The 13,636-nt window shown below is 54.6% G+C and overlaps 1 protein-coding gene across 3 annotated transcripts in view; it reads right to left on the bottom strand.

The window, feature by feature from the left end:
• The window catches only part of RFX1 (regulatory factor X1), a 35,723-nt gene that overhangs the window by 9,883 nt on the left and 12,204 nt on the right, over nucleotides 1-13,636 (bottom strand). For 2 of the 3 annotated variants that reach the window (XM_023518047.1, XM_003797898.3), the window contains 7 exons: nucleotides 9,579-9,688; nucleotides 9,277-9,360; nucleotides 8,511-8,618; nucleotides 7,423-7,539; nucleotides 6,317-6,412; nucleotides 4,785-4,879; nucleotides 970-1,372 (listed from right to left, as the gene is read on the bottom strand). In XM_023518047.1, coding sequence (XP_023373815.1) covers nucleotides 970-1,372; nucleotides 4,785-4,879; nucleotides 6,317-6,412; nucleotides 7,423-7,539; nucleotides 8,511-8,618; nucleotides 9,277-9,360; nucleotides 9,579-9,688 — 1,013 coding nt within the window. Of the gene's footprint in view, nucleotides 1-969; nucleotides 1,373-4,784; nucleotides 4,880-5,592; nucleotides 6,126-6,316; nucleotides 6,413-7,422; nucleotides 7,540-8,510; nucleotides 8,619-9,276; nucleotides 9,361-9,578; nucleotides 9,689-13,636 lie in introns of those variants that run through there. The other variant, XM_023518048.1, reaches the window with a different exon arrangement.

Raw genomic sequence — 13,636 nt, 5'->3', positions numbered from 1 at the left:
AAGCCAGGCTGCATCAATGCATAAGGACCACTAGGCCCTGACCTACCCTACAATCACACAGTGGCAAGAAGCCCAGTCGGGGTCAAAATCCAGGGCTTGCTTGGGCACAGTAGCTCATGCCTGTAATCTCCACACTTTGGGAGGCCAAGGTGGAAGAATCATTTAAACAGAAATTTGAGACCAGCCTGGGTAACACAGAAAGATCCCATCTCTATAAAACATTTTTTTTTTTGAGACACAGTCTCACTTTGTCACCCCTGGTAGAGTGCCCTAGTGCCCTGGCGTCATAGCCCACAGCAACCTCTAACTCTTGGGCTCAAGCAATTCTCTTGCCTCAGCCTCCTGATCTATAAAGCATTTTTTTAAACAAATTATCTGGGTGTGGTAGCATACACCTATAGTCTCCGCTACTCAGGAAGCTGAGCCAGGAGGGTTGCTTGAACCTGGAAGTTGGAGATTGCAGTGAGCTGTGATTATTCCACTGTATTCTAGTCTGGGTGATAGTGCAAGACCCTATCTCACAATTTTTAAAACAAAATCCAAGCCTGCTCAAATGACTCCATTAGGCCACCTCCAGGCAGAGGGAGGTTACAGCACCTGCCTTCCAGATGGGCAAGAAACCTTGCTTAGGGCAGCTCCCTTCATAGCAGTGCCTGCCTCTCTCCCTGCACTCCCTAGACTTCTATCAATAATAATCAGAATATACAGCATTTCATCAGACACTGTTCTAAGCTTCATACATATCAAGTGAGGCCCAGAGAGGCTGAGTTAAATTTTCCAATGCCCACAGCAAGCATTTGACCTCAGGCCACTTGCAAGTGAGTACTTCCTTACTGGGTCACAGAGGCTCCTGCTTACAGTGGCCAGCAACCACAGCTACCAACTGGGCTTCTAATGTCCAACACCCACCCTGTCTGCCCAGGAGCACCCCACCACTTTCCTCCTCTGGGGCCCATCCAAGGCACTCACCGTGGCTGGCGAGGCACGAGTGGTATGGGAGTAAGACTGGCTGGCACTGCCCAGCATGTAGCCACCTTGGATCACGTAGGTGCCTGCTCCACTGCTGCCGTTGCCACTGCTGCCATTGCCACCGCCGCCGCCACCTCCTCCCCCGCTGCCACTGCTGCCGCCGCCACCACCACCACCACTGCCACTGCTGCCACTGTTGTTGGTGGCCCCACCCCCGCTGCTGGTAGAGCTGGCGACCACCTGGCTGCCGGACACGTACATGGGCACAGAGCCGCTGCTGGCTACTGCCTGCGAGGTAGCGGGAGTGCTGACCTGGGCAGCTGTGCCTGCAGCCTCATAGTAGCTGGTGCTTGCCGTCTGTGTGTACAGTGGTGTCTCAGGGTAGGGGTAGGTGCTGGAGCGGCTGGGAAAAGGGAGAGACAGGGGAGAGTCAGGGGGCTGATTCCTAGATGGCCGAGGGGCATGAATAAAGGGAGTCCTACAGGGAGGGGGAGTCCCAGGAGGGGACCAAGGAAGCAGCAGTCTCAGGATAGCAAGGATTCATGTACAATAGAACAGGAGCCCCCCCCAAGTGCCCAATGGGCAGCTTTCATTCATTGTAAAAGTACTGGAGTTGCCTTCTCACATTGGAAGCAAGGAAACTGAGATGGAAGGTTAGGGAACTTGCACTAGGCCACATACTTTTATAAGAGAAAATTACTGAGTGCCTGCTATGTACTGGGTACTGTTCTAGGCAGTAGAATCCTCAATCCTCAGTGGATGAGACAGAAAAGCCCCTGCTCTCAGGGAGACAGGAGAGAAGACAAGTGCGAAGTTACACTGAAGTCATAATAGAAGGTAGCACACACCTAGGTGTTGAGTGAAACAGGAAGAGAGTGGTACTGATTGGGAGGTTCTGACTGCAGATGACAGTCAAGAATGCAGATGCATGCCCCCTGGTCCAGCTACCTAACCCTAGCTGGAGAATTCCCCTACAGCCATCCCTGGATGTGCACTGGGTGATGCAAGCTTGAGGCTGCAAATCACAACAAGAGAGTAAAACCAACCAGCAGTCCATCTTTAGGGGCTAATGGATCCTACACAGGGGTGAAAGACAAGGAGGAAGGTCTTGTGGTCCTACCAAAAAACAAGTTCCAGAACATAATCATCAGGTAGACAAGAGGCAGAGAAGGGCATGGCTGGTTCAACAGGAAGAAAGAAGGGAAGATACCACCAAGTTTCATGTCTATCTGTCATCTATAGGGGGTGGAATGCACCTCTATTGCCATCTCACTAAACCTTGTTGGATATAACTTTGAGTTTTGAACCTTATCAATGTTTTAGTGATTAAAAACATAACATTAAAATTTAAAAATCCTGGTGGTGGCTGTGGCTCAATGAGTAGGGCGCCAGCCCTATATACTGGAGGTGGCAGGTTCATACCCAGCCCCAGCCAAAGACATAAAAAAAAAAAAATTTATAAATCCAAGCCAGGCTGGGCAGTGTACACTTGTAATCTCAGGTACTAGGGAGGCAGAGGCAGTAAAATAATGTGAGGCGAGGAGTTGGAAAGCAGCCTGGGCAACACAATAAAACCCCCATCTCAAATAAATTTTTTTTTTAAATTTTAGATAAAAATTCAAGCTGGGAGCAGTGGCTTAGGGAGGTAATCGTCCCAGCACTTAGAGAGGCAGAGGTAGGAGAAATGCTAGAGGCCAGGAATTTGAGACGAGCCTGGACACAGCAAGACCTCATCTCTAAAAATAAAATTAATTAACCAGGCATAGTGGCATGCAAACATAGTCCTAGCAACTTAGGAGGCTGAGGGAAGAGGATTACTTAAGCCCAGGAGTTTGAGGCTACCGGGTGCTATGACCAGACCACTGCAGTTCAGCCTGGACTAGAGGGAGACTGTGCTTCTAAGAATAAAAATTTAAGAAATTAAAAAAATCCCCAGCACAGTGCCCAGCATATAACCTGTGCTCCAAAACATTATTTCAGTAGATATTTACTAAATAAACAAATATGTGTGTCTCTCAATACACCCTGGACAGGGACAGGGCCAGAAGTCCACAGGCTGTAGCTTTGCCCTGGGGAGGGATCCATGCCGGGAAGGGGCTGGGAACCTGGAAACAATCCACTGGGGGCAAGAGACAAAAGATACAGCTGATAGCAGGATTGGCCCCCAAAACCTTCATGTAGCTGAAGAGTCTGAAAGCAATGATGAACTAGGTCAGTGGTTCTTAACCTTCCTAATGCCTCCTAATGCCGTGACCTTTTCATACAGTTCCTCATGTTGTGGTGACCTCCAACCATAAAATTATTTTCATTGTTACTTCATAACTGTAATTTTGCTACTGTTATGAATCGTAATGTAAATATCTGACATGCAGGATGTATTTTCATTGTTACAAAGACGTCACGACCCACAGGTTGAGAACCGCTGAACTTGGTGCAATAGCGCCCATTACAATCCAGGGAAGAATGCAAATAGAAGCCAAGGAGAGACACCACCAGGGAAGGCAGAAGGAGCCTTTCTAGGCCCTAAAAGCCTGGGCTCACATGTGGCTTGGCTCTGCTTCTAACATTGCAGGGGGCTCTGGGGGGCCAGCCCCTTTCTGCAAGGCCCTGTCTGGCTCCTGCCAGCTTAGGTCAACTGTACAGAGGGGAAATTAGCAGCACTGGAAATAAATTGATTGAACAATGAGGTAGCTGGATATGTGGACTTAGACCTAGAATTCAGGTGCCTGGACATGCCCCTTGGGGCCAGAGTATCAAGACCTAGGAACCAAGTCACTTAATGAGATTACTCAATCCCAGTGTTGTACCCACAAAGACAGGTGGCAGAGACAAAAATCAAAACTCAAATTCAAAGAAAACTGAGTGAAACTTCTAAAACTAAAATGATGACAGTAATTACAGTCCTGGAACTACTTCTGCGGAGGATACCGAAAGGGAAGGTGGGAAGGTAGCAATCTGCTTTGATGTGTTCCCCTAATGGGGATGTTAATGCTGCACCCTGTGGAGTACCAGAAAGGGGATATCACCTCCTATTGCCTGGGTGGGGATAGGTTATGTTGTTCTTGCTGGATGTGCACAAAAGAGCATTATGCTTTGGTTAAGAGGGTGACTAGGAGTGGCACCTGTGGCTCAGTGAGTAGGGCACCAGCCCCAATACTGAGGGTGGTAGGTTCAAACCCCGCCCTGGCCAAACTGCAACAAAAAATAGCCGGGCATTGTGGCGGGCCCCTGTGGTCCCAGCTACTCAGGAGGCTGAGGCAAGAGAATTGTCTAAGCCCAAGAGCTGGAGGTTACTGTGAGCTGTGATGCCACAGCGCTCTACTGAGGGCAACAAAGTAAAACACTGTCTCTAAAAAAAGGGGGTGGGGGGACTGGGAACCATGAAGACAAGTGGGAGAAGCACTAGTAGGGGAAGAAAGAAGGCACGGAATACACTGCCTCTATTTCTGAACAGGAAAATGGGAGTTTCTATTCTGAGTATCTCTGGGAAGAAACAAAGAAACAGGTCACAGTGTCCCTACAGGACAGGGTTGGATATCAGGAGTTAAAGAGGATTTTTCCCCACTGTTTAATATTCTCTATTACTTCAAAACATTTAAAGAAATTTTTTTTTTTGTTAAAACCCATACCCATCTCCAAAGTCCTAGCTATACCAGGATGCCTTTCCTGATCTTCTGGGGTCCCTCTGCTTTGCCTTCCTGGTTGCTGCTGGCTGCCCCTGGGGAGTGTCTGTCCATGACCTTGAAGGCCAGCTGTGGGTTGGGACTGGTGCCAGAGGAAATCTGAGCTCCTCCCCCAGCTGACCGCCTACTTACATGGCACTGGCTGTGTAGCTGGCATCGCCACCCTCCACATACTGCACCTGGCTGGAGTACACGTGTGGGACAGGCACCTGCTGGAGCTGCTGCACCTGGGAAGGGAGGAAGGCGTGTGGAGAGTCACGCGCACGCCAACTCTTTCACCTCTGCCTTTACAGGGCTGGTGGCCACCCAGGTTCTCTCTGACACCCAGCCCCCTGACCGGAAAGGTGTACGCCTGGGCTCTCTGAACAACACACCCTGCACTGGGCCAGGGGTCAAAAGTCAAGGGACTGCAGCCTCCAGAGCTGGGAATCAGGAAGAGGAGTGCTAGGGGAAGCCAGGACTCTCAGCTTCAGCTTCACTGGGGACAGCAAGGGTAGGGGCTGAGGCGCAGCGGAAAAGACCCCTAAGGGCTCTACAGTGGAGGTGAAGGCTGGACACCGGGAACAGAGCAAGGCACATGGGAGAAGGTGATGGCTAGAGCCAGAGCCTGGAACTATAGCGAGAGCCTGGGGGCCTGGAGACCCGGCAAGGAGGGGAGAGGTGGAGCCTGCCCTACTCCCCTGTTTGTGGTATAGAACCTGGAATCCCTGGCAGGGCCTCAGCACCCCACCTCCATCCCTCCTCCCGCATCTGTAGGGGCGGAGCCTGGGACCTGGGCTGGCTGTGGGGGGCGTCAGAGGCGGGTTCCCAAATCCACCAGCCAGGCGGAAGTGGGGCGGACGTGGGGTTTAAGGGGCTCGCAGGGCCTGGCAGGCCGCCCACACCGGGCGTCCCCGCCCCTGCCCGCCCGCTGCCCCCCGCCCGTCGGTCCGCCACCTACTTTGAGGGCCGTGGCGGCCGTGCCGAACACTAGCACTTGGGGGACTCTCTGGATCCTGACCCTCTGGTCGGGGCTGGCTCGGGCCGGAAGCCCGGGCAGTGGCTCGAGGACCACTTTCTGCTGCGGCAGGAGCAGGTGCGGGGGCAGCACGCCCACCAGTTCCACCCACTGCTCGGCGCCCGGCTCGTAATGGGGCGGCGGCGGCTCAGGGCTGCCTAGCTGCGGGGCCTCACCGCTGCACACGGGCGGGAGCGGCGGCGGCACGGGGGCCAGCGCGCCCAGCCCGGGCCTGGGTGTGGGCGGCCGGGGAGGCAGCTCCGGCGGTGGCGTGGGCTGGGGCTCTTGCTGTTCTGCCTTCCTAGCGGGAAACTGACTGCCTGAGCTCTGGAGGACAAACAGAGACACTGGGGGGTCACCGGGGACAGCCCACGCAGTAACCCGATGGAAAATCCCCGCCCCGGGGCTCAGGGAAGGGAAGAACCAACCCAGGGCCGCGCAAGAAAGCGGAATTCGAATCCAGATCTCTCTTAGCAGAAACGGGCCCTGAGCTGTTCCAGTGTCAGGAAAGGGAAGGAATCCAGGGCAGGGTCTGGAGCCCACAGCCAGAGGTGGAGCCAGGAGCCGGCTCCATTCCCTCCCTGCGGCCTCAGGGGCCTGCACTCCCCAGCCTCAGCCCAGGACTGATCCCAGTGTGCCCCACGGGGTAGGGGAGGGAGACACACACCTCTTGAGCCACATGGACTGGTTGGAGCCCCTGCACGGTCAGCGGTTGCACAGGGCCAGCTTTGGGTGCCTGTGGAGTGGCCTGGACCACGGACCTCTGGGAAGCAAGAGGCAGGTGGGACTATGGTAACCATGGCAGTGATAGCGGCCCCACCCCCACCCCTGTACCTGTGAACTTAGGTAAGAAACAGGCCACTATTCTCCAGCCAAATGAAGAGGACCACTCTCCCATGCCCGGCCCAGTACTTAGCATTTTTCAGGTCCATTACTGAATTGACCCCAGTCACCCAATCACAGGTGCAGACCTGAGGCTCAGCCAGGTGAGGCTGCCAGGAAGCAGCAGAGAGTTGAATCTGGGACTAATTGAGGAGTCCCTGTCTCTCTGTTGCGTACAGGTCTCTACAGGTATGTCAAGAACTGGCAGTGGAGGCCTTGGGTTATCTTCTGCCCTGTTTCCCCCTTGCAGTGGGGGAGATGCCAGCATTATCATCAGAGCACAGAGTGAGGGAAAGAAGCTGCCCTGGGGAAATGTGAGTTGAGAGGCTGGGACTCCAACCCAGCCCCTGAGAGCTCCCAAGGGGCTCTGACACCAGGCAGGGGACTTTGGGGAATCTTTTGGGATGGAATTTCTCCTTTTGTCTGGGGACGGGTCTGATTTTCTGAGGACCTGAGAACCCCTTAATGTCAGTGATAACAATTAGACAGCCCTAGCTTCTTAACCTGTTCAGTGCTGGGCCAACCCTCCAGAAGGCCGGGGCACCTCCCAAAAACACTTAGAGATGAGCTGGGACTCAGGCTCTTGGCTTCCTAGGCAAATGGGACCAAAAAGACCGAGATGGTTTCTCCAAACTGCCAAACTGTTCCCAGAGCTTGCTCTGCCTTAGGACCCTTCCACAAGGTCCACATTTCATCCTCACAGCATGCCCCCTCCCCCAGGACGCTGAATCTAGAGAGAGATGGAGATGCTTGCCAAAGACCCAGGGGTAGGAAGGGGCAGGACCCCCATCAGCTCGGCTCTAACACACCAGAGGCACAGCCTCAGGAAGCTGCAGAGGCTGCCTGGCTGGGACCCCCTTGTCCCCGTCACTGCCCGCCTTGGCCTGGCACCTCTTGGGTGACGGGGACACTCTGCTGGACACCATGGACCTGTAGCTGCTGCGGCACTGTGCCCGTGGGGGCCCCAGCTGTCTTGCTGGAAGAGCTGTTGGCCTGCACTGGCGACCGCTGTAAGGGAAGGAGACATGGGAGCGCTGTTGGGCCTGCCCCAGGTCCTCTCTGGGGCAACTAAGCCCTTACAAATTTCCTTTCTCAAGAGGGATGTTTGGGACAGGGCAACAGCCAGTAAGGACATGTCCCATGCATCCAACCACCATTTCCTACAATAGTCCTGGTTACCCCCTGGTGAGGGTAGAGATTCAGCCCAGAGGCTCAGGGCTACCTGCAGCCTCCCTAATCAGAAGGGGTGCTCCACCATGGTGGGTGGTGCCCCCCAGCATCTCTGAGGCTCTCCTGGGGCTGACCACCATAGTAACAACAATAGCAGTATCGACCACAGTACTGGACTGACTCCCAACAGGCACTGCTCTGAGTCTTCAGATTTATGTATTAGAATCCCATAGCATCCCCCCTTCTCAGCTGAAGTACAGAGGGAGGGGACACACAGTCCTGAGTGGTGGCACATGGTACAGACCCCAGGCAGACTGGTTACAGAGCCCCCTATATGAGCTTTAGGCCCTGCTGTGGCACAGGCTGTAATTCTCACAGTCTTCCTATGGGCCACTGACAAATTGAAATTTCTGGCCTTCCCAGAGTCCCAGAGGAGTAAGTAGGTAGCTGGGCATCTGACTCCAAGCTCTGAACACCTGTGCTCCAGGCTATCTAAGGCTTGCCTGCCTCCAACAGGGCATAGGTATGTGTGGGTCTCCAGAATCCACACTATGTCTGAGTCTTCTTGGAAGAGACTGCCCACCCTGCAGAGGAACAAGAGCCCACCTGCTTCCTGGAATGTAGTTCCCTGAGCTGAGATCTGTCAGCGCCTTCTTAGCCCAGGGAGGAAGCCACCTCCCCTTTCCTAGCTCAGAGCTAACAGGGCCAGGAATTGGGTGGGTAAACCACACAACTCAGGTTCAACAAGGACTGGTAGTACAAGGAGTAGCAGGACATGGGAGTACACGGCTGACAGAGCCACCACCTACCTCCGGGGGCGAGTGCACCTGCTGGGTATTGAGGACTGTCAGGGAAACCTGGCTGCCCTTGCTGCCTGGGGCTGCGCTCTGCACCACTAGACGCTGTGTGGGGAGAGCCTAGAGTCAAGGAGGAAGAGAGGATGGATCACTGATTATAGCCCGCACAGCTTTACTGGGTACCTGCACCGTGCCAGGCAATGGTGATGCTCTTAAGTGCTTTATGTCTTAGCTCAAGGAATGTCCCCAACAGCCCCAATGTGCCATGATACTGTCCCTACTTCACAGAGACACCATGCTCAGGATGGTGAAAATGCCTGTTTGAGGATCTGGAGCCAGGAAGTAGCAGGGCAAAAGTTGGTGGCTAGGAAGCCACGTAGACTGTGCTGTCATTCTCAAAGCCTGACAGTACTTTGTCCAATTCTGATTGGAAAGGGGGGTGAGACCAGCACCCTGGGGCATAGCAAAGGGCCCTCAACTCCAAACCTGGACCTGGGTTCTGCTTTGGGACACCAAGGCTGGACCCCTAGGGTACCTCCCAAACTACCGATCTTGTTGTCTCTGTTAAGATGACTCATGTGGCTCCTCCTTCCCTGATGGCCCCTGAAAGTCTCACCCTATGGAGGCAATCCCCAAGAGCCAGGAGGTGGGGTGAGGTAGCTGCTGTGTGGGGACTATGTTTTCAGTCATAGCAAGGGCAGATCCAGGCCAGACACAGGGGTTGGCCCTCTACCCTGAGAGAGGTTTTGAGGACTGGGTTTGGGTATTGTGGCCTTACCTGCTGGGGCACCTGGATATTGGTTAGCTGGAGGGGTGACACGTGGCCTGACTTGGCCTGCACACTCGTCTGGACCAGCAGCCGCTGCAGGAGCAATGTGTGAGGAGCTGAGCCAGGCCATTTCCCCAGGGAGGCCCAGCCCAACAGGTGAAGGGAGCTGACATGTACATCTTGATAAGAGCAGGTGAGCAGATGGCTCTGGCAGGAAGGCGGGGAGAAGAGACTAGGCTCCTGGGGCTGCAGATTGCACTGCCCCCCTCAACTGCCCCCCCCCCCCGTCCCTGGGGAGGGCCATGTCCTACCTGCTGGGTGCCCTGCAGCTGCTGAACCACCTGAGTGGGGACGCCGGTCTGGCTAGCCGTGGAGCCCGGGCTGGCCTCTGACACAGTCTCGCTGGCCCGCATGGTACCTTCTGTGGGGAGGGATCACTGGGTCAGCTCTACCTGTGCTCTTGCCCTCACCCAGAGCCTAAGCCCATCTGGAGGGGATGACACAAGCCCAAGCTGACCCTCAACAAGACCAGGCCTTTCCAGGAGTCCTGCCTGCCCCCTGGCCAGCCCTGACTTTGCCTATCAGGGCTCCATGTGGTGGGGCAGAGGGACAGGAGGGCCTACGATCCCTAATATCTGGAAGGAGCATTGCCCCACCTTCCTTGTCCTAAAGCCAGATCAGAAGAGGTGACTACAGAGCTGTGATGCTGGACCTCTTTTCCCAACAGACAGGACTTATGGACAAGCAGTGAATATACCCACCTCCCCCAGGTCTTGGCAGTAGAGCCACCTTCCCTGGGATGACCCCTGGCTTCCTCAGAAAGGAAGCTGGTCAGAGAAGTGGTCCCCTGGCCTATAGCCAAGTACCCCTCCCAGCCCTCCAGTCCTCAGTGGGGTGGGAGCAGCCTGGGGAGGCAGTACTCACGCTGACAGGCAGCTGAGAAGAGGCAATCATAGAACATGGTGCCCGCCTGCCCCTCCCCCTTCCGTCTGTCTGTTCGTCTGTCTGTCCAGGGGTGCCTGCCTGGCCCTCCTCGCTCCTTGCCTGCCTCTGTAGGAACAGCAGGACGTGCAGGTGGCTTTATACCCACAACCTTGGGAGCTAATCCCTCCAGTGGATGCAGGGTGCCTGTCTGCCTGCCTTCTTGAAATAAACACTCCCCTCCTGAGTGGGGCCTTCACCAGGCTGGGCAGCGCTGTAGGGTGAGGAGGGAGGCTGGTACCCAGTGATGCTATCAGGCAGGCACAGGTCAAATTTCATGTACATCTTCCTAGGTGATTTACAAGGAGTGTCCCCAAGAGGCACTGGCCAAGAGACCCTCACCACTAGAATAATTTCCTTCCAATCCACTCCCTCTATGTGGCCTGCCTGCCCCGAACAGCTGCAGAGGCTGAGGTGGAGCTGGGGTAGACGTGTTCCTGCCCTCTCTCCATTGTGCTGTTAGACAGAGCCGAGGCCCCTTCCTGAAGGGTTCAGAGAGGTTATCCAACCCCAGCAGAACTGAAGGGCTATGCATGAGGAGTGCATGCACAAAGTGATTGGGGCAGATATTAATATTGCTTCTGGTGTAACAAACACTCCACTAGGCTCTTTCTGGGCACCCAGAAAGAGTTTTTATTACCCATTTTTAGATAATGAAACAAAGACCAGGAGAGAAGTTACTTGCCCAAGGTCACCCAGCTGGGAACTGGCTAGCCAGGACATAGGCCCCTCTCTGGGCCCATATGAACCTCACAGCACATGTAGAACCCAGAGTTACTGGTCCTGCATGGGCCCCAAGAGCACTGTTATATAGACTCAGGCTCATGGGCAGAGGACAGAAAAATAAGCTGTGGGTCTTTGGAGATACCTCAAGGTCCAGAGCATCTGAACTGGGCCTCAACTATGTAAAGAGACACAGAGGAGGGGCCTGGCCAGAACACGAAGGCTGTCTTGGGTAGATGCAAGGATCTCAAGGCCACATCAGGGGCAAAAACTGCCAGATGTGGGAGGCAGTGTTGAGTGGGAGAAGTCTCCCTATCACCACACAAGGGGCTATGGCACTGGCATTTGGACAATCCCAAGCCTGCTCAGTCAGTTGCCCACGCAGCCAATTCTTATATTTTGCTAGATTCTTCAATTGCATCTGCTTTAGGCTAAAGCTTTCCTGTACTGTGAGGGAGGAGGTTCACACTGAAATGGCCCCTCTAGGAGAAACCTGAGACAGCCCTGAGTCACGTGGGGGTCCTGTACACCTGGGTCTCCGTGGGTACAAGGAACCAGGCCCAGCCCAAGGGATGGTGCCTGACCCAGTGCGGAGGCCTGTGACGGGTTCTGCCTGGCTCAGAGTGGGTAGCAAGTGTGGGGCTGGAGGCCCAGGGCTTGCTGAGATAAGGCATCAGTCTCAAGGAAACAGACATCTCCTGCCTCTGAGTTTGCCTTCAAGGCTGGGACCCACATGCCCACCAGGCCAGGAGGGCACAATAGGACACACCATGAGAATGTGTATCTGGTCTACCTCTGGTCAGGGCAGGGTGCCTCTGCCACTATGCGTGGCCTGGGCTGTTTTGAGGTAGCAAAGTCAGGAGGGGAAGTGTCAGAGCGGGGGTGGTGGTGGTGGGGTGGTATTGAGTCTACAGTAGTTACAAGTGTCTACAAACTGTCTGCCTAAGATCTTCCTTCAGGGCCCAGGAGGCCCCTGTTGTCTCAAGTCTCAGGTCCGGAAGTGGTAGCTGATTTCCTGTCTCTGAATCTGATGAACGAACATCTCTGGGCCCCACACTTCCCCATCTAGATCTACTCAAACCTCAAATGAGCTATTCTGAGAAGACAAAGGGGGCCTGGGAGGCTGGGCCCCTGGAATCCCTTGCCAGGCTACCCCTCTTCTCCATGGACAGGTAGAGCTATCCAGCCCTCTGCCTTGTGCTCCTGTGCTCCTGGGGCTCTCAGAAAGGCCTCTAGGCCCCTGCTGCTCCAGAGCCCTATGTTCCTTGTCTGCTCAGACCTCATTTTCCCCATCTGCACTCAGGGATGCTGACAAACATCTCCATTTCCCTGGAAACATGTCTTCTTGGACTCCCAAGTGAGAGACAAGCAGGGAAGGGAGGCTGGACACTGTTCCTTCTTCAAGCTGGCCCTTATTCCCTTCAGGCTGACTTGGTTTCATCTTCCTAGGAGGCAGCTGCCAGGGCTTACAGCACCCTCCTACTTTGGGTTTTATGCAAGAGTCTGATGACCTCTGGGGACAGGGATCTATGGATCTAGTATTGTTCCTGACCAGGGAAACCTGAGATTCCTTCCCATCATCTCCAAAGTCACCTTAGAGTGGGGCGTACTAGGACAGTGCTGGGTGAGCTGCCTATGGTGCTGCTGTCAGCTGGCCTCCAGCCCGGGGCTCCAGGCCTGGGCCCACTGGCTCCAGGCCTAGACCCAGGGCCCCTCCCTTCCGCCCTCCCTGTTGTTGACTCCCTGGTTCTTGGTCAGCTCTTATTGCTCCTGGCTTTAGAGGAGTCCTAGGTGCCTTGTGGCAGACTTCACTGGTGTCAGTTATTCCCTCTCCCCCAGGAACCAGCTCACGTGGCCCAGGCTGCCCTCAGATGAGAAGGGACACTATCCTGAAAGCAGTAGAGAAAGGCAAGAAATCACTGCAGGGGTGGGGGAGGGGTCAGGCACCAGGGCTCAAGTCAACCTCCTCTTCCCCTACCTCTTCCCCAGAACAAATCGAGGAAGCACTGCTTGGTGACCCTTCCAAGGGACAGACTTGCTTCTGCCAGAACCTGAAGCAGCAAGGAAATGAAATTCCCCAGGAACACTGTTGCAGATGACTAAGCTACCACCTAACCAAAGAACTGAGTCCAGGAGAGCTATGGGAGCTACAGGGTCGATGTGCCCTGCCCCGGGGTCAGTTTGCCATGCCACACAGCTAGTGATGGTGGCCTGGGCCTGTCTGACCCCTGGCCTCCTAGGGGGAGAGCCAGGAAGAACTGGAGAAACCAATACAAGGAAAGGGAGGACTTGAAGTGATCTGGGGAGAGGAGGCCAAGACCTGGGGTGTTCAGGGGTCCACTTCATACTTCTGCTCTGGGACCTCAGATCCTGAGGCAGCAGAGACCTACATCCAAGAGAAGGAGGACCAACCAGATACAGGAGAAAGTGGGCAGAGCCCTCTACTGGTGTGTCAATCCTCTAGGGCTGTTCTGTGTCAGGCTAGTGTTCACCAGTCATTCCACAAAGACTTAGAAGACAAAGCCCTGGCCCTCATGGGCACTACCACCAGCACCAGCACCATCATAATCACTATTATTATTTTTTTGAGACAGACTCTCACTATGTCGCCCTTGGTAGAATGCCATGGCATCACAGCTCACAGCAACCTCCAATGCTTGGGCTT

The sequence above is a fragment of the Otolemur garnettii genome, unplaced genomic scaffold, assembly GCF_000181295.1.
Source record: "Otolemur garnettii isolate 467f Iridium unplaced genomic scaffold, OtoGar3 scaffold00127, whole genome shotgun sequence".
NCBI lineage: Eukaryota > Metazoa > Chordata > Mammalia > Primates > Galagidae > Otolemur > Otolemur garnettii.
The sequence above is the reverse complement of the archived record's forward strand: the minus strand, read 5'-3'. Positions and strand labels throughout refer to the sequence as shown.